At 38.2% G+C, this 22,331-nt stretch overlaps 1 protein-coding gene across 1 annotated transcript in view; it reads right to left on the reverse strand.

The window, feature by feature from the left end:
- Positions 1 to 22,118, reverse strand: part of rbm39a (RNA binding motif protein 39a) — a 42,394-nt gene extending 20,276 nt beyond the window's left edge. The window contains exons 1-7 of the mRNA XM_068000242.1: positions 21,741 to 22,118; positions 14,421 to 14,490; positions 11,618 to 11,667; positions 6,454 to 6,648; positions 3,421 to 3,492; positions 1,399 to 1,452; positions 325 to 442 (exon numbers count right to left, since the gene is read on the reverse strand). Coding sequence (XP_067856343.1) covers positions 325 to 442; positions 1,399 to 1,452; positions 3,421 to 3,492; positions 6,454 to 6,648; positions 11,618 to 11,667; positions 14,421 to 14,474 — 543 coding nt within the window. The 5' untranslated portion in view covers positions 14,475 to 14,490; positions 21,741 to 22,118. The remainder of the gene's footprint in view (positions 1 to 324; positions 443 to 1,398; positions 1,453 to 3,420; positions 3,493 to 6,453; positions 6,649 to 11,617; positions 11,668 to 14,420; positions 14,491 to 21,740) is intronic.
- Positions 22,119 to 22,331: the final 213 nt, after the last annotated feature.

Here is a 22,331-nt window from a genome sequence, read left to right on the forward strand (position 1 = left end):
CCACACCAGGGATACAGCTGCTCCTTTTTCCTCAGTCTAAAGCCTCAAAAGGCAATATGCAGATGAAAATCAGCCCCACCAGATCTGACATTTTATATCTCCATGTCTGTGCTTCCAGTTTCACAATGCCTGTCTTTTGAACCACATAGAACTAGGAAAATATAATTATTTCCATACACTTATAGGACAATAAACTTCCAGTTTTAAAGAAAATTGAAATCAGACATGGGTGGAAACAGGTTTTAAATCAAAACTACTTAATTGTTCACCATGTGAAGCATCAAATTTAACACCCTATTAGCATAAATATCATGACAATCCCACCTTTCCCACAGAAGAAAAGAATTCCTCCAAGTCTCTAGGTCGAATCCGTGCTGCAAGCTGCATACAGAACACTGTGCGGGCGTCTCTTTCTTCAGGTGAAATGTTATCGATTGGCTCCCTACAATTAACAGTAAACAAGGTCATAGATCCTGAATGATTATTCATTCAAAATGCCGTGCAAACAAGATTGTATCAATGTAAAATTATCTTTGATCCAAGTTTTCATTGGGTCTATGTCCAGACTGTAAACCGGTATCGACCGGTATTTCTAGTGACAGTATGTGGACACCAAGCAAACAAAACTTAATGTCAGTTCAGCAGGTTTTAGAAAAAAAAAATCACTATCCGTGAGCTTGTCACATGCACAACCAGCATGTACAATTATTTTTTAAAAATTATATTTACATTTTAAAATCCCATTAAAACAGCTAGATAAAGGGGCTACCCATCATTAAATGCCCCTGAAATAGCTTCAATTCTGGTACAAAAAAGAACAGGAGGGGTTGAGACAGGTGGGCTGGCACATTCTCACTGCTGCTGCAATAAACTGGCTTTTTAAAAGCCAGAATGAAACAGAAAGATACATTCGAAAGCAAATCTGTTAAATGTACAGTATAAAAAATGGTACATATCACCACAAAATAAAAGTTTATGAAATGGAGTAAAAAGACAAACCTGTGTTAGGAGTTACTATATGTGTCAGTAGTACCCATAAGAGGTGATGGCACCCCACCACCCTTAAAAAAAAACTACCCTGTGGACCATCATAGTAGTTACATATGAAAGGAAATGAGAGAAAAGTCCATCAGGCCCATTCTTGCTCACTAATTACAACAGGCTTTGTGGTTTACAACATAAAACACAACCACCCAATTCAAAACAAAAAGTAAAGCAACAGAACGTTAATTCCCAAGGTAAATCTGGCCTGATCTTATTCAGGTTTTTACCAGTTTACAGTGAACAGTTAAAACACTGCTTCTGCACCAAATGCAATTTTGTATATATGTACAAGTCTAATTAGCATTTTGTTTCTTCCATCACCGATCAAGATTCTCTGTATGTAAAAAGTGTTACCTTATTGGACTCTTATCCTTTTTATGCGGGCTTCTGCTTCGGGAACGCCTTCGACTTTGGAATTGGAAGAGAACATAAGGAAAGAGTTAGTATACATTCTGGGGGAAAGAACCAATAGCTTATGTGAACAAATTCCGCTGGACATGCTAATAGTTTAACTGTGTAAATCAGGTACGGGCAAGATTCTAAGAAAGAGCACAGTGACAAAACTTATTTCTGAAACTCTTAGCTCAGATACATCTACTCTACAAAATTTGAGTCAGTGAATGAATCTCCTCTTTTGTCAATCAGTTTTTGCAATGCAATTGAATTTGTAGATTCAGGATTATGAACGCTAGATTGCTGGGGTCACGAGCTACAAATAATACAAAAAAATCATCAATAATAGAAATTACAGAAAACATCTTCCAGCTATGGCAACAGGTTTTGGTAATACAATACTCTATTATTGAAATGTATTAAATATCTGGATACATAGAATATGACTGCTATATTCAACCGGAACCAAGTTATTTAACAAAGATATTATGCACATAGAATGTATAGCACAGAAACAGGCCATTTGGCCCATGCCAGTGTCCACACTCCACACAAGCTTCCTCCTACCCTTCTTCATCTAACCCCCATCAACATATCCTTCTACTCCTTTCTCCCTCATGTGTTTATCTAGCTTCCCCTTAAATGCATCTATGCTTGTCACCTCAATTACTCCTTGTGGTAGCGAGTTCCACATTCTCACCACTCTCCGGGTAAAGAAGTTTCTCTTGAATTCCCTATTGGATTTATTAGTGATTATCTTGTATTTATGGCCCCTAGTTCTGGTCTCCCCGACAAGTGGAAACATCTTCTCTACGTCTACCCTATTAAATCCTTTCATAATCTTAAAGGCCTCTTATCAGGTCCCCCCTCAGTCTTCTCTTTTCTACAGAAAACAGCCCCAGTCTAATTAATCTTTCCTGATACCGTAACTGGGAAGTTACGCCTATCACCCTAGTTAATCTTTTTTGCACCTTCGCCAGTGCCTCTATATCCCTTTTAAAATATGGAGACCAGAACTGTTCACAGTACTCCCAAGTGTGGTCTAACCAAGGTTCTGTACAAGTTTAACATAACTTCCCTGCTTTTCAATTCTATCCCTCATGAACCCCAGTGCTTTGTTTGCTTTTAAAAAATGGCCTTATTAACCTGCATCACTACTTTTAGTGATTTGTACCCCCAAATCCCTCTGCTCCTCTACCCCACGTAGGCTCTTATTTTCCAAGGAGTAGGTGGCCTTATTCTTCCTACCAAAATGTACCACCTCACACTTGTTTATATTGAACTTCATTTGCCAATTACAAGCCCATTCTGCAAATTTATTAATATTTGCATTTTGTCGCAGTGCTCCCCAGTATTAACTATACTCCACCATAGAGCGATACTTGAGAAAATGGAACACAAATCACAAGAACAGAGTTTCAATCTTAGAAGAGGACAGGCGAAGAGACAGTTGGGAATTACGCAAGAGTGTAGCATACGGGATAGACAGCTAAGAGACAACAGAGGCTGACTTTCTCAATTTGCTGAGAGAGTTGGTAATTAATTGGTGAAAAATTTAATGAAGGGGACAAGAACGATTGCAAGATATGATATTTTCTAGACATTGGGACTAGCTAGATGGATGGCAATGGTCTTTCCCACTCATATATTCCAAGGGGGTTAATAACCTTGTCCATTAGGTTAATACAAAATGCAAATAAACTGCAGAACTGTTAAATTAAAAACTACAAACCAATTTTAAAGTTTTATAGCAATGTGCTATAGTTTCTGAAAAAAAACCTTCCAAGCTTGCTTTAAAACATTTAAATACACACCACAGCCCAACGGTTCACACAAGTTATAAAATATTAGAAATTGGTGAGCATATTGCTAGAATGTTACTTATATTTAGAGTTACAAAAAGTAAAGGATCAGTTCGTAATTTTAAGTAGGGTTCTCAGTACATATAAACGTACACAAACTGCAAGTTAATTTAATATTCACCTTATTTTGATACCTGGCTGCATGCCAATCTTCCCTCTGCTGCTACTACCACTGCTGAATTTTGGACCAGAACTAGAATTAAAAAATGAGACAAAGCCAATTATAGCAACAAAACATACCAACCAACAGGCTTTCAATAGGGCTGGGATGAATCAACAAGTCTTACATGTATTACTAATTACAGCTTGAATCCTAGTTTTACAATAGTGTAAACATATGTTATAAAACCTTCTTATAATGGATGCAATATCACTAACTTTAGCCACCAGTTAAAGATTTGTTTTTCCATCTGCACTAATTTATTGTTTGTGCCAAGGATTGAATGCCCCAATTCCATCCCAGTCCCAGGTTTTCAGAACTACGATGACCATATGCACGTGCAGTGAATCTTTTCATTAACATAAATTTAAATTACGATGCAAGATAAAAGTTGTGGCTAATTGTACACAAAGAATCCAAACTCAAAAGAATGCTAATGGAAATCATTCAAAAAGCAGTAAGGGGAAAAGACACACACATGCAAAGGTCACCAATAAAAAAAAGCAGAATGCAAGTTATATGCAATACAAATGTTTTGAACGATGAATGTAAAACAATGGAATCTAACTTTAAGACAGTTTACATAGAAGATTGATGCAAAAAAAATGCATTTGGGTTATTTTATGGATTCTAAAAGTCACGATCTGGAAATGGAGCTTACAAACTTTAGCCAATATTCAGTAAACAACTCTAATTATTTAAGCCAATATTAATAAACATGGAGAGATTTCCACAGCACACCCATTCTCAAAAGAAATGAGAATCACAATGGAATGGATGATAGAGCTTGGCGGGAGGAAAAAAAACATTTAAAACTGAGGGGACAGTTCGGCGTTTATACAGGAATGTACAATCAGTCTCCAGCGTGGCTATTGCTATATGTAAACTAAAGGTTATTCACAGCGAAGTTATTAAAATTCTTGCCATAAGAATTTAAAAAATGCTGCACTGCAAAAACCATTATCTAGTGCCTTTGTGACAGACCTTTTGAGGGAAAAGGTCTCCGATCTATACAGCCCTAAGCTATGCAAGTTACAATTTCAATTACACCATCTCAACTCCAGAAATTCTTCATACCAATGCAAAATATCCAAATTAGTCGACCATCTAAAATAGTTGCACATCACATCAAATGTTGAGAAGTATATATTAAATTGAAGTGTTTTGCATTTTAAAAAGTTTGGCAGAAAAACATTACATTAAAAGAATGAATTTAGATTCATTCTAAAAAGAATTGTAATTAAATGAACAGGACAACCAACTCTAGGTGCAAAGATGGTTCCAAACATGCTTTTTTGTTGGCAGGCTGGGGGGAGGGGGGGAGGAGAAGAGAGAGAGAGAAAAATTTGGATAAATTTAAGTTTAGAAGTCATTTAGGCACTATCAATATCTGGATCAGTGTTTTCTGTTACCGGAACAGAAGACTGGTACAAGAAGCAATTAAATTAAATTAGCCATTTTTTAAAAAGATGTGGCGGTGACAATGTTTGTGGACAGTTTCATGCCCATTTTAAAAGAAACAGAGCCAGAAGAAAGATAGTCAGACCAAGTACATGAAGCATGTGTGTTACTAAGTTAACCACTTACTGCTACTGACAATTAACATGATGGCACCATAACATAGATTTCCCACTCTCACAACCTGAAGGTTAAAAACAGCTATTGGTCTTAACTGAGAGTTTAATCTTAGGGATTAGAAATAACACTACATATACTTACATAAGTCGCTTCTCCAAACTAAGCAGGTAAAGATGGCAGAAAGAATTTACATGAGTACACACTCAACTTCTAAAGCATCAGCAATGCCACTGTTTTGACTGAGATCATTTAAAACTATTACTACTTGTACAAACATTGATTATCCTCAACAGTCATCTTGTGGCTAATACAGGTGCACGTTGTCAACTTGTGAGCAGAACTGCAGGTGGACAGATCAATTAGAACGGAACAGCGCTGTTCTCAAACTCAATTATGAAAGTTCTAAGAACAATTCAAGTGTTTCTGAAGTTTAAAGAAAAACTTTTACAAAAATTGAAAATGAATACCATACCAGTACCATATTAGAATCTCTGGATTAGAAGCTGCACCAAGAGCAGAGAAACAGATTAAAAATACCCCACACGTGACACTATGCTTCCTGCTGTAGACCCTGGATTTAATTTATGAATTGCCACACAAAAAGAATTCCCAATTAGCCATCTCTTATTGGCTCCTAACATTGTGCAGACTAGTGTGGATTTTTTTTGGAGGAATATCACATAAAGAAATTGCCCTTTATAGTTTTAAAAGATGTGCTCTTAATTAAAAGCAGCAGTGATTAGCTTTTTCAGTGACCATGAAAGGAGTAAAAGAAAAGATGGCATAAGGATTTGATTCACTCAAAACTAACATTTTGGTAGATTAGATTGCAATGTACCGAGCACGAGACATTATTCAGTGAGTTAATGGAACAGGGGACACGATAACTACCAAAGAGTCAGGGTGGACACAAATATGTTACACGCATTAACTGTATCCTTGTAAGAATATGGATAACAGCAGCAGAAATTTTCACCTCTGCCATCAGAGATCCGTTGCAATGTTGTGTGGATGTTGACCACTACAACTATCTTTTGATTAGTACATTTTGGCCCTGTGTTAACAAAGGGAATTAAAACACAAATTTGTATTATATAAAAATAACCTAAAATAAATTAGATGTCTATGAAATTCTACCCATCATAAATTTGCTCTGGCTATGTGAGCACATATTGGCCTCAAACCAATTTGAGATCCAGTACAAATTCATAACATACTATCATCTATAGCACTGGATGTGAACACATTGCTACACGTGGAACCTACCCTCAGAGTATTACTGTCTAATTCTGTAGTTAGGAATAATTTTTGACATACTTATGTTTGGTAACTGCAGTAGGTTAACTGAAAAAAACGTTAAGATTTCAAAGTAGTTACTTAAAATTAGATTTAGAAAGTTTAAAAGAGTGAACATACAATGGGCTCCTATAACGGCCTCTTTCTACCCTCCGACGGTCCTTGCTTCGGCTGCGGCGATGTTCTCTGGTCTTGCTGCTCTTTCTCTCTCTGCTCCTGCTTCTCCTCCTCTCTCGTTCTTTGCTGCGCCTGCGCTCTTTGCTTCTGCTTCTCTTCCTTTCACGACTGTGACTGCGACTTCGGCTCTTCTTTTTCCTGAGGAAATTGTATAAGTGGTGTTAGATAGCAAAATAAATGAACACATGCTGATTGCGGTACATTCTTATTAATTCAAAATTGCTTAATTTATATACGGAGAATGAGAAGATTTTTGCATTAGAAAGACTGAATTAACACTAGACTGCAACAGTTTCACAACATGATCCTACTGCCAAACGATGTAACACTAATATGTACAGTAAAGCACAACAGCACGCTATATTCATATATAGTAAGTTGTGTGGATTAGAGCAGGAAGTTACAGTGGGACAGACAGAGTAAATGAGTGGGCAAAATTATGGCAGATGAAGTTCAATGTGGGGAAGTGAAGTCATCCATTTTGCTTCCGAGAAGCACAAATTGGAATATTTTCTAAACGGATACAGACTGGGAACTGTGGAAGAGAGAAAGGGATTTGGGTGCCCAAGTACACAAATCACAAAGCTAGTGCATAGGTACAAAATGCACTATTAAGGAAGTGGTAACAGGGCACTTAGAAAATCATAATATAATTAGGCAGAGTCAACGTGGTTTTATGAAAGGGAAAAATAGTGTTTGACAAATTTATTATAGTTTTTTTGAGGATGCATCTAGCAGGGTAGATAAAGGCGAACCAGATGTAGTATATTTGGATTTTCAAAAGGCATTCGATAAGGTGCCACATAAAAGGTTGTTACACAACGTAAGGGCTCATGGGGTTGGGAGTAATATATTAGCATGGATAGAGGATTGGTCAAAGGACAGAAAAGAGGATAAACGGGTCACTCTCAGGTTGGCAGGCTGTAACTAGTGGGGTGCCGCAAGGATCGGTGCTTGGGCCTCAGCTATTTACAATCTATATTAATGACTTAGATGAAGGGACTGAGTGTAATGTATCCAAGTTTGCTGTCGATACAAAGCTAGATGGGAAAGTAAGCAGTGAGGAGGACACAAAGAGTCTGCAAAGAGATATAGACAGGTTAAGGTGAGTGGGCAAGAAGGTGGCAGATGGAGTACAATGTGGGGAAATGCAAGGTTATTCACTTTGGTAGGAAGAATAGAAAAACAGAATATTTTTTAAATGGTGAGAAACTATTAAATGTTAGTGTTCAGAGAGATTTGGGTGTCCTCATACAAGAAACTCAAAAAGTTAATATCAGGTATAACAGACAAACAGGAAAGCAAATGGTATGTTGGCCTTTATTGCAAGAGGGTTGGAGTACAAGAGTAGGGACATCTTACTACAGTTGTACAGGACACTGGTGGGACCTCAACTGAAGTACTGGCATACAGTTTTGGTTTCCTCATCTGAGGAAGGATATATGTGCAACGAAGGTTCACTAGATTAATTCCTGGGATGAGAGGCCTGTCCTATGAAGAAAGGTTGAGTAGAATGGGCCTATACTCTCTGGATTTTAGAAGAATGAGATGATCTCATTCAAACTTATAAGATTATGAGGGGGCTTGACAGGGTAGATGCTGAGAGATTGTTTCCCCTGGCTAGGGTCTAGATCTAGGGGGCATAATCACAGGATAAGGGGTCAGCCATTCAAGACTGAGACTAGGAGGAATTTCTTCACTCAGTTGCGAATCTTTGGAATTCTCCACTCCAGAGGGCTGTGGATGCTGAGTCATTCAATATATTTTTGGACTCTAGGGGAATCAAGAGATACGGGGATCAGGCGGGAAAGCAGAGTTGAGGTTGAAGATCAGCCATGATCTGACTGAATGGCGGAGCAGGCTCGAGGGGCCGTATGGCCTACTCCTGCTCCTATTCCTTATGCAATCAAAAAGAATAATGGATGTTGGCCTTTATCTCAAGGGGATGATGAAGTTATGCTTCAGTCATGCAGAGCCATGGTCAAATCCCATCTGGAGTACTGCTTTCAGTTTTGGACACCTCAGGAACGATATATTAGCCTTGGAGGGGGCACAGCGAAGATTCACCAGAATGATGCCAAGGCTTAAAAGTTTAAATCATCAGGGAAGGTTGTATAAACTTGGTTTGTATTCCCTTGAATTTAGAAAGTTGTGGGATGATCTAAATGAGGCCTTTAAAATAATAAAGGGATTCAATAGGGTAGAGAGAGAGACAACCTATATCTACTGGATATATTCTTTATCCAAGAACTGGATCTGATGAATTGCATCATTAACCCGCAATGTATGCGGATTATCAGCTATGTGCGAAGCATAATGCTGTACTGGCAATCTAACCACATTGTCTCAGAAATGTCGTTTTACACAGATCCTTCAAAACCATCTGGAAATGGCACAATTCCTGAAGACCAAAGGATGCAGCAACTATTACCCCGTGCAAGAAGAAGGAAAACAAAGGCCATTGCAACTATTGTGGAGTGCATCCTCCCAGAGGAACAAGGTGGCTTCAGAGCAAAGCACTGCATCACTGATGTAATTTTGATTGTTTAACAGTCAAGAGAAATGTATTAACCAGCATAAGGAACTCTATTTTCTATCATTGACCCAATTAAGGCTTTTGACATGAGGGCCCTGGAAACTGCTGTCCAGGTTTGGATGCCCATAGAGACTTGTCCGGATTATGTGTCAACTCCACAATGGAATGCTTGGTAGAGTGGTTACTGATAGACTGCTGCCTGAGCCTTTCACCATCATCAAATGAGTCAAAACAAGGTTGCAAAGCTTGCACCTATCCTCTTTGGGCCTTTCCTCATGGCAATGCTCGATGGCATAAAAGACCCTGCGATATGGATGTTTGGATATGCTTCCTCACATATGGGAAGGTCTTCAACTTGAGTAGACTTAGACTACCAGTTTCAACAAAGATCGAAGAAACACTCATCCGCAGCTTTTGTTTGTAGGTGACCGCATTAGATGATATGCGGTGGCAAACTATTTAGTAAACAATCTCAGTTTCTTCAGCCTAAAAAATCATCCCCAGGAAGAGACATCAAATCAAGCATCGCCACTTGTAATACTAAACTAAATGCCAACCAGTACAGTTACTTGGATCGCGTGCTGTCAAGTAATGAACTAATGGATGAAGTGCTCTCACCAGAAAAGTGAACTCTAAATTTGAAAGACTGAACCATCATGGAGCCAAACTTGCATACAACCCTGTGTCATTACTACCCTTCTACATGGACGTGTTCCAGCTGTCATATTCGACCTTTTTCCCTCCCCCCAACAACACCCGAGGCCTATCATGTACATTAAACGGCAGGACAAAATTACCAATTACAAGAAGCTTGAGTGTGCCAAAAGTACTGGCATGGAGGTCAGGGCAGGCCATCAGCATGGAAGATTCCAGAATGGCAAAAAAGCACCCCGTGAGCTGGAAGAACACGAACAAAAGCAGATGGGCAGCAAAAAGGATAAGATATGCCCAACCACTCCGCAAGTTATCAATGTCAACAACCAGAAAAGTTCCACAGCTGATCACACAATCAACGATAAATGTCAGTATCAGCTAGTATCAGTATCCTGGAGAAACAATAACGGCAGAAATGTTGCCCGTCAAACCCAGGCAGGCTCTTTTGAAAGCTTTCCACTCTTGCACTATCCTTAACAGTAATGAAGACCCATTCTCATTCCAACAAAGGTTGTTACCTTTTGAGTCAGAAGAACTACCACCACAATCACTGGACATCTTTAGTGACACTGAATCACTGGAAACAGTCAACAAATTTAAAATGCATTTATTCCCACCCTCTTTGTGTCAGTTTTCTTTTTGTCCTGCCTGAAAGCATCGGCATAAGAGTTCCACAGCTGCCAGTATCTCAAACATTTCCTCACGCAACATTGTGCATTTCTAGCAGGGGTTGCTGGATATAGATCAGGAGCAAGAGTACTATCTGATTTTCATCCTTAACCCTGGGGCAGAGACCAATTGTACCATCCCTAACACCGTCCCTGCCAATTCAGCAGATCAGGGTTTAAACCTAGGAACATCCAGTTATTCACTGGATAAATGTTGCGGAGTAATTGGGGGAACTCCTTGCAAAGTATGCTGGCATTCCGTAGCAGAAGATTAGCCCCCCCCACCCCAAGTTTCATCACCTGATGCGGTCAATGACAAGTATGCTTGCCAGCGAGAACTCTTCCAGGTTGTGATGCATAGGAAACATGTCAGTCTTCCACGTTTGGGCTTTCAATTGGCTGAAACAAGCAGCCTTTCAAGCTGTTTTCCAGCCAATAAATGCATTTTGCTAAATTTGTTGCCACATTTAGAATGGAAGATGGGAGTCAGGAAGAAAAAGACAACACAAATACAAGAATTCAAACTTGCCTCAAGGAGGGAGAAAGAGCTAGAATGGTTTGTGCCAATTTTATCTATTTTCTACCTAATATTAAAAAGATAGAACAGCAGGGGAAAGAGAGATGAGGGGAGGAGTTGGGGTGAGTGGGTGAGCAATATTAAAGCACTTCGAATTTTTACATCCAATCTATGTTCTAAATGTATGTTTTAGCTCCATGGGATTACAGTAATAAAACCATTCCTGATGCTGTAGTAATAACAGTACATTTCACCAACAGAGCTAAAAATTTACAAAAGTCCGATCCAGGAAGACAACCAATACAGTACACACTGCTAAAATGACATCATTCAACAATGTCCTAAAAATATATATATACTAGGCTGTAGACTTTTTATTTTCAGTGCCAGGGCACAAGAGCTTAGAGGACCAGAAGACCTTATCGCAAAATTGGACACTAGCAAAGATAGAGCGCATCTAATTCTGCAATGTTTCACTCCACAAGCTCTTAGATTTTCCTCTTACAGCAGAATGTATGCTCAAGTTTCCTCTAGATTTTAAAAGTAGCAGCTAAAAAGTGTAAAACAGCTTATTTACTCCTACAAAACTGGATAAAAAGGCACAAATCATATTTAGCACCCACCCTAGTGAAGTATTTAAAACAGAATCACGACTACTTTACTTTATCAGACTTGAAATACATTAAAATCATTTAATTAAAAACTCTCTTTTTCACACTACAATTCACTTACTTTTTACTACGCTCCTCTTGTCCATTGGCTTTGCTCGATTTGTTCTCATCCTAGGCAGGTCGACAGAAGAACATCAGAATGACGAAGGGGAAACATTTTGCAAGTCGTGAGGGGAAGGGAAGAGGGAATAAGAAAATATAGAACATAATCATTTAAAAAAATATTACTTTTATAAGAAACTCTAAAGTTTCTTTGAAACGGACCCTTCTATAGACATTAGGTTTTATTAATTACATAATTTATAAATTAGGAATTTAGGAAGATAGGAGGGCAAGATAATCTTGCTGCTACTGACACACCGATCAGTACCAGTGCTAAAAGTGTGCCTAAGACATGTGTGGCTGTGTTAGTTGCAAGCCACAGTTGATTTCCTGCGACCAATCCTGTTCCTCACGTCTTCGCCCATTTGTGTTGGAAGGGTGCGACTGTAAGAGCTTGAAGTCACCTCTCTCACACATCTCGCCCTGAAGCAAACAGGGAATCACACCTCTTAGTAACGCCGATTCCCAAGAAATCTGAAGTCTTCAATAATCCACCAGTTCAGCCTAATCATTCCCTAAATGTGGTCCTGTTTACACAGGGAACATTATTCATATTAAACCAGGTAAAGTGAAAGAAACACCATTCAAACACAATCCAACTATTTTGCAGCGGCAAAGCTTGACGTATCACATCATAATCTATTTATTTTTCAAAACACTAGCTGCTCTTTTTTTAAAATTCCTGCATATAAACATGAAGTAGACAAGTTAAGGTGCCCAGTGACTACAGAAACATAACTTAATTCTATGAGGTTTATTAAAAACCAAGCACACTTTTAGTTATGTGCACATTGTACAGTTGTAAAGTGTAATTTTGGCCAACAAATACTGTGAAACCTATTTTTAAAAAAAGTGTACTGTATCTCTCACCCCACCCAACTTATGTTAGCACGTGTTCCACAGGCACCAGTTGCGCCCTGCAAAGTTTAAGTTTTACGATAATTTTATTTTGCATGTTTTCAGAATTATCTGTCACATTTTTAAACTGACACTAAAATCTGCATTACTATAATCATGTGACAGATGATACACTTTCAGATGCAATCCCCCAGCAAAAAGTCACAAAATTGAGTATTTGGCCAGAGTTAAACTCAGTGGTATACACTGCACAGGAAGCACATGTTTTGTGACAGTACTGAAAAGCCATTTTATTTAAAAGCTTCCAGCAAAAGAAATCTCAAAGTATTTGGCAGGACTATTTCATTTAAAATTCAGAAAGGTTCCTCCCTTACCCCTGTGTGTATGTGTAGTGCGGCATAAATAGTATACTGCATAGCAAAGTTATGCAATTTGCAGAAGGAATGACCGTCAAGCCTTGAGCTAGTCAAAACAAAATATTGTGTTAGAACAGATGAAAGACGTTATGCATTTGTTCTGTAGTTTGTAGAGTCTGTTTCAGTGTACACTTTTCATGTGTATCTACATTTATTCCGCTTCGTTCAGCAAAACACCAATCGGATGCAACAAGCACACTACCTACTGGCTCAGAGATTGCCTAAAATTTACCTTCAGGCCTAAAGTTAGATGGATTACTTTTTTGTAGGCTTACACAGGCTGTATTTTAAAGCCTACTGTAGAGCAGGCAACAAGCAGCCCGACTGTCTCAGTACTATTTTATATTATGTTCCTTTGTCGTAATATCCTGAGCAGAGTCTCCATAACAATTCCTGAACAATGAATTCACCAATTTAGTTCAGAATTTAACTATTAAAAATACCAAAACAAAGTGGTATTTCAACTACATTCTGCTTTGTTAACAATCAGGATAAGCCCCTCCATGTCTTTGCAGGCCACCCAAAACTTGACAGTTATGCTCCCAACAGCTTCGATAGTAGCAAAGGTGTGATCAGAAGATGGGGAATTCCAAAATAATTTAGCGGAACAAATACATCAGCGTCTATCTTTTGGACAATAACTCTAGCCCACATTCTGGATTATCATTTATTTGAAAGTAACAATCAACTGCAATAACAGTGGTTCAATTGCCCACCACTTGAGCTTCCTAAACCCAGCCTGCATGAGACTGCAAAACCAGTCATTTTGTAAGCTTCCAATCATGAATCTTGATTTCTCTGTGTAAACAGGGCCGTGTTTCTCTGTAGAACTTTATTCTATCAATAGTATAAATGCATTACATACAGTGAAAGTAAAATTTAACAGATCAATATAGTTTACGTTTAGGTTCTGTGAAACTTTTTTTGCATGCAGATTATTAGTTTTCTCTTCTAAAAGCTCTAAATAATGGATTTTTTGTTGTTGTTTACAATTCATCTACTCTTTGATACTACAATGCAATAAGTTTACTGTTTAAAACCGTACTTTCACCTTGTTGCTATACCAAAGAATAGGCCATCTTTTCTTGGGCTTTGGGTTTTTACCCAGGGTACCACAGAACAGCGATACTTCACGCAATTACTACCTTATTGTTTGATAGTTCAGACTGGAATCAAAGCTGTATTCATGGTAGTAGAGATGTGATATCACTAGGCAAGTCTACAAAAAGAGATAGATGGGCATTTATTCATCACTCTAATCGAAACTACTGCAAAAAAAGATCTCATTTCTAGTTGCAGAACCAGCTCAACAGTAAAGAAAAACTTTACTTAAATGTAGTGAAATATCTGTATTCTATATGCAGTAAATATTAAAATGAAAGGGTTATGGAACTGTGATATTCAATGAGTATAGCACAGCAGTAGTTTCATAAATGGTGCTATTTTGCTCTGTACTTTATGACCTGTGTGGATGCCATTGCTCCTCACCTCCTTCCTGTAAGGTGCCTCGAGCATTGCTTCGATATCCAAGTCATCTGCCATATTTTCCGATTGCCACCTGAAAAACACACAAGAGGAGCAGGGACAATTAAGAATACGGAAGCAGTTTCGAATCAAAGTGTGTTTGATGAGCAGGCACCATAAGGTTGTAACGGAACTGACTAAAACTGTTTGGATGTTCCTCCCAATTTGTTAACCAAAATCTATCCGCTTCTCTTCCCCAACCATTTTGTTGTACTTCATGGTAAACTGCAGCACGTTTTCAGAATGTTAAGCCCTTTGCTTGGAGAGGGAAGGGGATGTAGGGACGAGAGAAAAGATAAACTCTCAGTAGCATTTCTGGAATAGCCCAAAGACCCAATTCAAGCTTTTTCACGTGTGTCTCTTTATTAATAGTGGGGCCTGCAGGTCACAAAATAAGTTGCCAAATCTGTTTTTATGACATATATTTTCAGCATAACAATCTCATGAAAACAAAACCAATTGCTTGATTGATAAGTTGGTGGAACTTCAAATCTAGCTATTGTATTTTCTGATCCAATGATTACATAAGCAAAAATTAATTGCATACTGCACACCCCCACCCACAAACCAAAAAAAAAGTACAGCAATAAGCATAATTACATTTGAGAATCAGACTTGGTGTTTTAACATTTTTGCCGCACAATGCATATACACTGCAGATTATATTTAAAGCAACGGTAGTAAAGTTTTCGTTATGTGAAAACTTTAGGTGAATGTTTTAATAAATCTCCAGTTTACACAGATGATGCCACTGGTGTCCTTAAGGATTTCAGGAGAAGCAGCTTTCAGACAAAAACTGTAAAAGTCCACAAATAAAAGCATCATACATGGCACACAAAAATTAGACATGTTCAGCAATACCAGAACAGTCTAAACTAAAGAATATAGGTTTAAGATAAATTACTTTATATACATTGTCTGGAAAAATCAGTCAAAAAACACAAATTACCATATAACTACTAAATGCAATTGAACCGACTTAAATGAAACTCTTTGGATTATTAAAAACAGTGGAGTACCCCAGTGTAAAAAGCACTCCTATGGCAGCCTTTTTAGCAATACATATTTTGATTTATTGATTTTTTTAAAATTGAAGGTAAATATAACAGCAGTACCTCATTCTAAAGGTCAGCTGAACCAACCAAATATCTTCCCAGGGCAATCAGTAACACTACACCAAATATATGGAGGCTAAAACATCTGCAGAAAATGCATTCAATTTTTTTGGTTCAGGGGATTTTTTTCATCTTGCTCAATCACACTGCAGTGTGGTACATTTAGACAAGATTAGATCGTCACTGCGTGTGGCCAGCTGGACACTATACCCTCATGGCTCTGGCAAGACCATTGATTTTTGCTTTCAAGTCAGGACCAATGATGTTGAATCCCAGAGATTCAAATGAGGAAAATTAATTTAAGTCATAATCAGTTTCAGCATAGAGTGAAAATTTAAACAGGCAATAATATTTCTTCAGGCTAAAATTAGATTCTATATTTCATGTGAGATGTGGAATTTGGCCACTTACCGTGGTTGTGTACTCATCATGTTTCACTGATGTAACAAGCATTGTTAAAGGACTGTGACAAATGCATTGATACTTTTAAGATGGTCATTTTTAGTTAAATTATATGAAAAATTGCCCCAGTTTCATGTAATTTGTCTCAGGACGATTTTACTTTGGCCTGAAATAAAAATAATTTTCATCTTATTAATATAAAATGCTTTACATGGAGATTATTCAGGCTGTGACTCTTCCATTTAAATCACTAATATTTTTGATTCCATTTCTTCTCCATGTGATACCCCATTATTAATTTTCCATCATGTGTCTTCCACAAAACTCATTTACTTGTGTACTAGGGAAAACAATGTACTGTCGTGAAAACAAACATGGTTTACTTGTGTAAAATTGAAGTGCTGCAAAGGCCATCAGCTACTTCTTAAAACAGAAAAAAAATTGATTCCAAAACTGACCCATTTACAGTAGGAGGAAATTTAAGGAATAGTTTTACAGTGGAATTCTGATATACACAACTGGTCTAGGTGGATAAAAAATTGCTTAGTGAAAATTTCTTAAAATTGGACTGGTTATATAATTTGTACTATCACTAATTTTGAAGTGCAAGCCACAGCATAATTAGGGTTCTATCCTTGAAATATAGGGACATTTAATAATATATTTTATGGGGTTTCTTTTTGCAGTCCATTGAAAATCAGCCATCCTTTGTCAACAATACAGGAGAATCTATAGCACATTAGGTACGAAATGGTTCATTTTAAAACTATGCATAAAGCATTCTTCAGCAAGGTAGGACAGTACTCCTTCATCTCCCGCCCCCACAACTTTGGGAGAGATCAACTATCTGGCAAACCCTAGATAACAATTTAATTCCACGGTATCTACCTACAGAACCACTTGACATGATAATTTGATTCCATCCGGATTGCATTTACATGAATTGTACTTAATTTGCATACTTACATTGCCTGATACATTTTTCTTTGCACAATTTAGATTTCTAAAAAAGAAGACATAGAAATATACTTATGTTCCTTCCAATATTTGTGTTGGCCTACAGAGAAAAATGGCCAAGGTTTTTAATTCTCGAGATCCATTAAAACTGGATGATTTAATCCACAGAATGATCTTCCAAAACAAATATCATGGAAAAGTTACATAAAATAAGCATTTATTGTGGACCTTCCCACACAAAACTGAAAATTTGTTTTTCAACAAATTAGCATAATCACCCCATTTATGACATCATGGGCAAAAAAAGTGATGGCAGGGACCTCATCAGCGTTGGCATGGCACTGTACAAATATGTTAAACCTTACAGGCATACAGGGTCTCCATTATGAAATGACAGACACAATCCTACTACTAGAATTTGTCCAAACATGCTGATACAGCATTGGTGCCTTGTTAAATAATCTTCAAAGACATCAGAAAGACTGTTCGCATCACGGATGAGACAACTAATTTCTGAAGACAGAAAAATGGAAAGTTACAGTTGACATAATAAATTATTTTCCTTCAACACATTGATCTTTTGGGCCCATTTCTTAGTATTAGTTGTCCTGAAGTAGCCAGCCTCAATTGAAGTCAAAAATTATAAACAAACAGAAATAAAAGTAAAATTTACCTGACCAATTTAATGGATCTATTTGGTTAGCTTTTCCATCTGACAAGTTTGTTAATTTACCCAAAATCTATCAAAAAGAAAAGCCTATTAGCATAATCACATATTTAGCAGGAGCAAACAGTAGTAAAACTAGTATTCAAAGAAGTATTCGGTACGATACAAAACCAGTACATACCCCTAAAAGGCAAAGGCTCCACTTGTGTAGTTAAGGTCAGCAAATGAGGTAAGAGACAGTATCAAGCTAAAAGAAAAGGTTTACACAAATGCAAGGAAAAGTGGAAATCCAACATAATGGGAGAACTATAAAAAGCAACAAAGGAACACAAAGAAAGTAATAGGTGCAAAAAAGACTATGAAATTAAACTTGCAAGGAATGTCAATGCTAATAGCGAAAGTTTTTATAAAATATATTGAGATTGGAAGAGTGGAACATGGGCCCATTAAAGACAGATGCAGGCGACACTATAAATCAACAATGAGGAAATGGCAGACTTGTCAAATGTATCCGTTTTCACATTAGAGGAAGAGGACAAAATAGCAGTGGTACAAAGAAACTTAAAAATAAGTCAAGGGAAGGAACTTAGGGATTTAATAAGTACAAAAATGATAATGGAGAAAATAACAGGACTTAAGATAGAAAAATCTCCAGGATCTGATGGCTTTCACCAGAGTATTAAAAGAAATAGGTGAGGAAATTGCAGATGCGTTAGTCATAATTTTCCAAAGCTCTCTAGATTCAGAAATTGTGCTTTTGGATTGGAAAGTTATAAATGTCACTCCATTATTTAAGAAGGGAGGTAGGGAGAAACCAAGTACCTATAGACCTGTCAGTTTAACATCAGTAGTGGGGAATATTGGAGTCTATCAGGGACAGAGAGATTGCACAGTTGAACAAGTATGAGCCCATCAAAGAGTCAGCATAGATGTGTGAAGGGTATGCCATGTCTGACTAATCTAGTGGAATTTTTTTGGGGAGGTCACTAGCATGGTGGATAGGGGTGTATCCATGGACGTTGTCTATATGGGCTTCCAGAAGGCATTTGATAAGGCTCTGCACAGGAGATTAGCAAACATAAAAGCACATGGAACTGAAGATGGTAATTGGTTGGGAGGTACGAGATGAAGAGTAGGGATAAAGGGAATGTTCTCTGATTGACAAGTGGTGTTTCCCGGGGATCTGTACTGGGGCCTCAGCTTTTCACCATATATATTAATGACTTGGATGAAGGAATAGAAAGTTGTGTATCCAAGTTTGCAGATGAGAGCAGGCAGTTACAAAGAGACATATACAGAATGAGTGGGTAAAACTATGGCAGATGGAGTTCAATGTGGGGAAGTGAGGGGTCATCCACTTTGGATCTGAGAAAGACAAATTGGAATATTTTCTTAATGGTGAGAGACTTGGAACTGTGGAGGAGCAAAGGGATTTAGGCGTCATGTAAACAAATCACTAAAAGGCAATCAAAAAGGCTCATGAAATGTTGGCCTCTCTCTCAATACTGGAAGCGATGTTTCAGTTGCCATGGTGAGACCCCCATCTGGAGTACTGCGCTGAATCTTGAGCCCAAACCTTAGGAAAGATATGGAGGGGGTAAAGTGCAGATTCACCATAAGGATACCAGGGCTTAAAGGGTTAAATTATGTGACCCGGTTGCATAAACTTGGTTTGCATGCCGCTGAGTTTAGACGATTCAGGGATGATTTAATCTAGATCTTCAAAATGATAAAGGGATTTGATATGTTGGATAAAGAGAAACTATTTCCTCTGGTGGGGGAATGTGGAACAATGGGGCATAATATTAAAATTATAGCATTGTCATTTAGGAGTGAAATCAGGAAGCACTTTTTCCACACAAAGGGTAGTGGAAATCTTGAACATTCTGCTCCAAAAGGCTGTGGATGCTGGGTCAATTAAAATTTTCAAGACTGAGATTAATAGATTTTTGTTGGGTAAGGGTATCAAAGGATATGGAGCAACGGCAGGTAGCTGGAGTTGAGGTACAAATCAACCAGCATCTGACTGAATGGCAGTACAGGCTTCAGGGGCTGAATATCTTACGTTCCCTGTTACAGGAAATAAGTGCAACACTTACAGGGCGTGCTTGCTAGATGCAAGATATGATAAATAATTTGCAGAAATTGCATGATTTGTGACACTAGAAAATCCGTGGGCCTTTCCGGTGAGCTCCTAAAATAAATCTACCAGAATTGCAGAAAGCCTGGGAATTAGTTTGGAACTCATGCCTCTGCAGCTGGTTCCGGGAGCCTTGTTTGGGTCAGAACCTATCTGCCCCATCCGTGGACCCCTACATCAGAGGTCACATGGGCAGGGAATATGGAGCAAAGGCGGGTAAACTGAGTTGAGGTACAGATCAGCCACAATCTGATAGAATGGCGGAACAGGCTTGAGGGACTGAATGGCCTACTCCTGTTCCTATCCTGCAAAAATTAGGAGGGCTTGAAATTTCATGTGCCATTCCATCAATTTAGTAGCACTTGTATGCTCAAAATTAAATTTGTTTAGAAAACTACTTTTCAAACTGTACATGCTCTAATGAGCATACATTTTCAATAATACAACCATGTATACTATCAGAACACATTGTGATTTTGAATGGGTAATCCACACCCATTTTAAACACAAAATTTGGCTTTTAATGTAATGTAAAGTTGGGAGTTTCAAAACTAATACCTCACAAATTTTTAGAATTCACACACTCTACAGAACTGTGTCAATCAACAGCAAAATACTCCTTTCACTGGTCGAAGAAATTTCTCATACAAGCATTACGTAGTCTGAACATTCTTAAGGGACCTGGAAAAGCTCAAAACTATAAGATCAAAACGTAAGCTTTCAATTAATTAAACCTCATGGTAACATTATAATGGATCCTCAGAATTAAGACACCTTGGAACTAGTGTCTAACTCTAAAGAATGAACAGGGCTGATATAATAAAATCGTTCTTCCCTCCTCCGCATAGAATGGCAATGGAGTGCCTGCTACATAGAAGTGCATGCAACCTCAAGGGCTGTAACTCATTCTACTGTACAGCGTTCAGTATTTATTGGTTCAAATATGGATGTAGCCTGAAACAGTCCATTTTTAAAAACTGCATATCTCCTCTCAAAAGATGAACATTTAACAAAAACTCCAGTGAACCATCTTATATCAAAAATTAGGCAGTTCAAATACAGGTTAAGACTAGCCTGGTCGTAAAAACACATTTTTCAAATTTAGATGGTTTCCCTGCGCTGTGTTCAGTAAGTACACCTGCACAAAAATTCCTACAACTTAATAGTCTCAGGAATAATCTTAACCCCCCCTCCTCCACAACTTACAGTAGAGTACTCTTTCAAAAAAAAATAACTGAAGTTGACTTTCCTCTCTCAAATTTGCCAATCTGACCAAGTCCTAGAATCATATAATGTTACAGCACACAAAGCTATTTTGGCGTAGCTGTGCCAGGTCTCCAAACGGCTACCCACTTAGTGCCATTTACCTAAAAATTCCACCCCCCTCCAAATATTTATTCACTTCCCTTGTTAAAAACTATGGTGAATCCTGCTTCCACTCCTATTTCTAGCAGGGTATTCAACATCCTCAGACTCCTCTGCACAAAATAAAGTCTTTATTTGGTGGTCTAGGACTTTCACATTTTCAAAATAATTTTGATTTAAGAGAAGAACTTTTTGTAAAAGAATAAAATCTATTTTAATCAACTCTTTGCCACTTAATATCTTGGCGGGGGGGGGGAGGGGGAGGGGGATCAAGGCATGGAAAAAAATCTTAAGTTCTTACGCAAAACAGCAGATTGTGTGTCGAAACGCACAGAACTCACACCCGAGTGTGTTGCATAATAAAACTTCGACGTTTTAAAAGAAACAGTTCACTAAAAATCCTCACTAGCAGAGAGATTCGCTCATCGGTTTAATTCGATCGCTGAAACCGTAAGATTTTTTTTTAAACCTGCCCTTTTTTAAAAAAAAAATAAAATATATAATCTTTTAATTTAAAAAAACCACTCAGGTTTTCCGTGCGACTCAACCGAGGCCTGTTCCATACCGTTAAAATAATATATAAAAAGAGACACGCGGTCTCAGCGAAGGTCAGTAAATAAAATCGGGGGAAAAATTACCTTAAAATGAAAAGAATTAGCGAGTGCGGTCGAGTCTGAACGTTGAAAGCCTTTCTCCTCGGCCTGATTCCTTTTCTCTCTCTCTCTCTCGATTTCAGGCCTTGCTGCTCTGGATCGTCTTCCGCCCTTAGGCCTCGTCAAGATTTTCTATGAAGCCGATTTTTAAAAAATATATATATATAGATCGACTTTTTTTTTTAAAAAAACGGATCTGCGAGGCAAAGAATCTTTTTTAAAAGGGCGTAGAAAGTAAAAACGCGTTTAAATTAAATATATGCTGTATATGTGTGTGTATGCGTGTATTTTTTTCTCGCTCTCTCTCTCTCACAACCTGCCTCACGGACACAGAACCAACGAGCGACCTCGACGACGAAAGTGATTACAAAATGGCGCCGGTTCCGTCCAGTCCGCCAGCGGCAGCACTAAAAGGGTTTCCCACCGTCACCATGCAGGGGCGGGGCGGGGCGGGACAACGCATCACGTCCGTCTCGCGGGAAAAGGGGTGGGGACTGACTCCATGGCAACCAGATAGCATTGACAACGTCAGTGACGTACGCCTTGCCTCATGAAACCCGCAAGGGAGACTTTGAA

The sequence above is a fragment of the Heptranchias perlo genome, chromosome 19 (genome assembly GCF_035084215.1).
Source record: "Heptranchias perlo isolate sHepPer1 chromosome 19, sHepPer1.hap1, whole genome shotgun sequence".
NCBI classification, from domain to species: Eukaryota; Metazoa; Chordata; class Chondrichthyes; order Hexanchiformes; family Hexanchidae; genus Heptranchias; species Heptranchias perlo.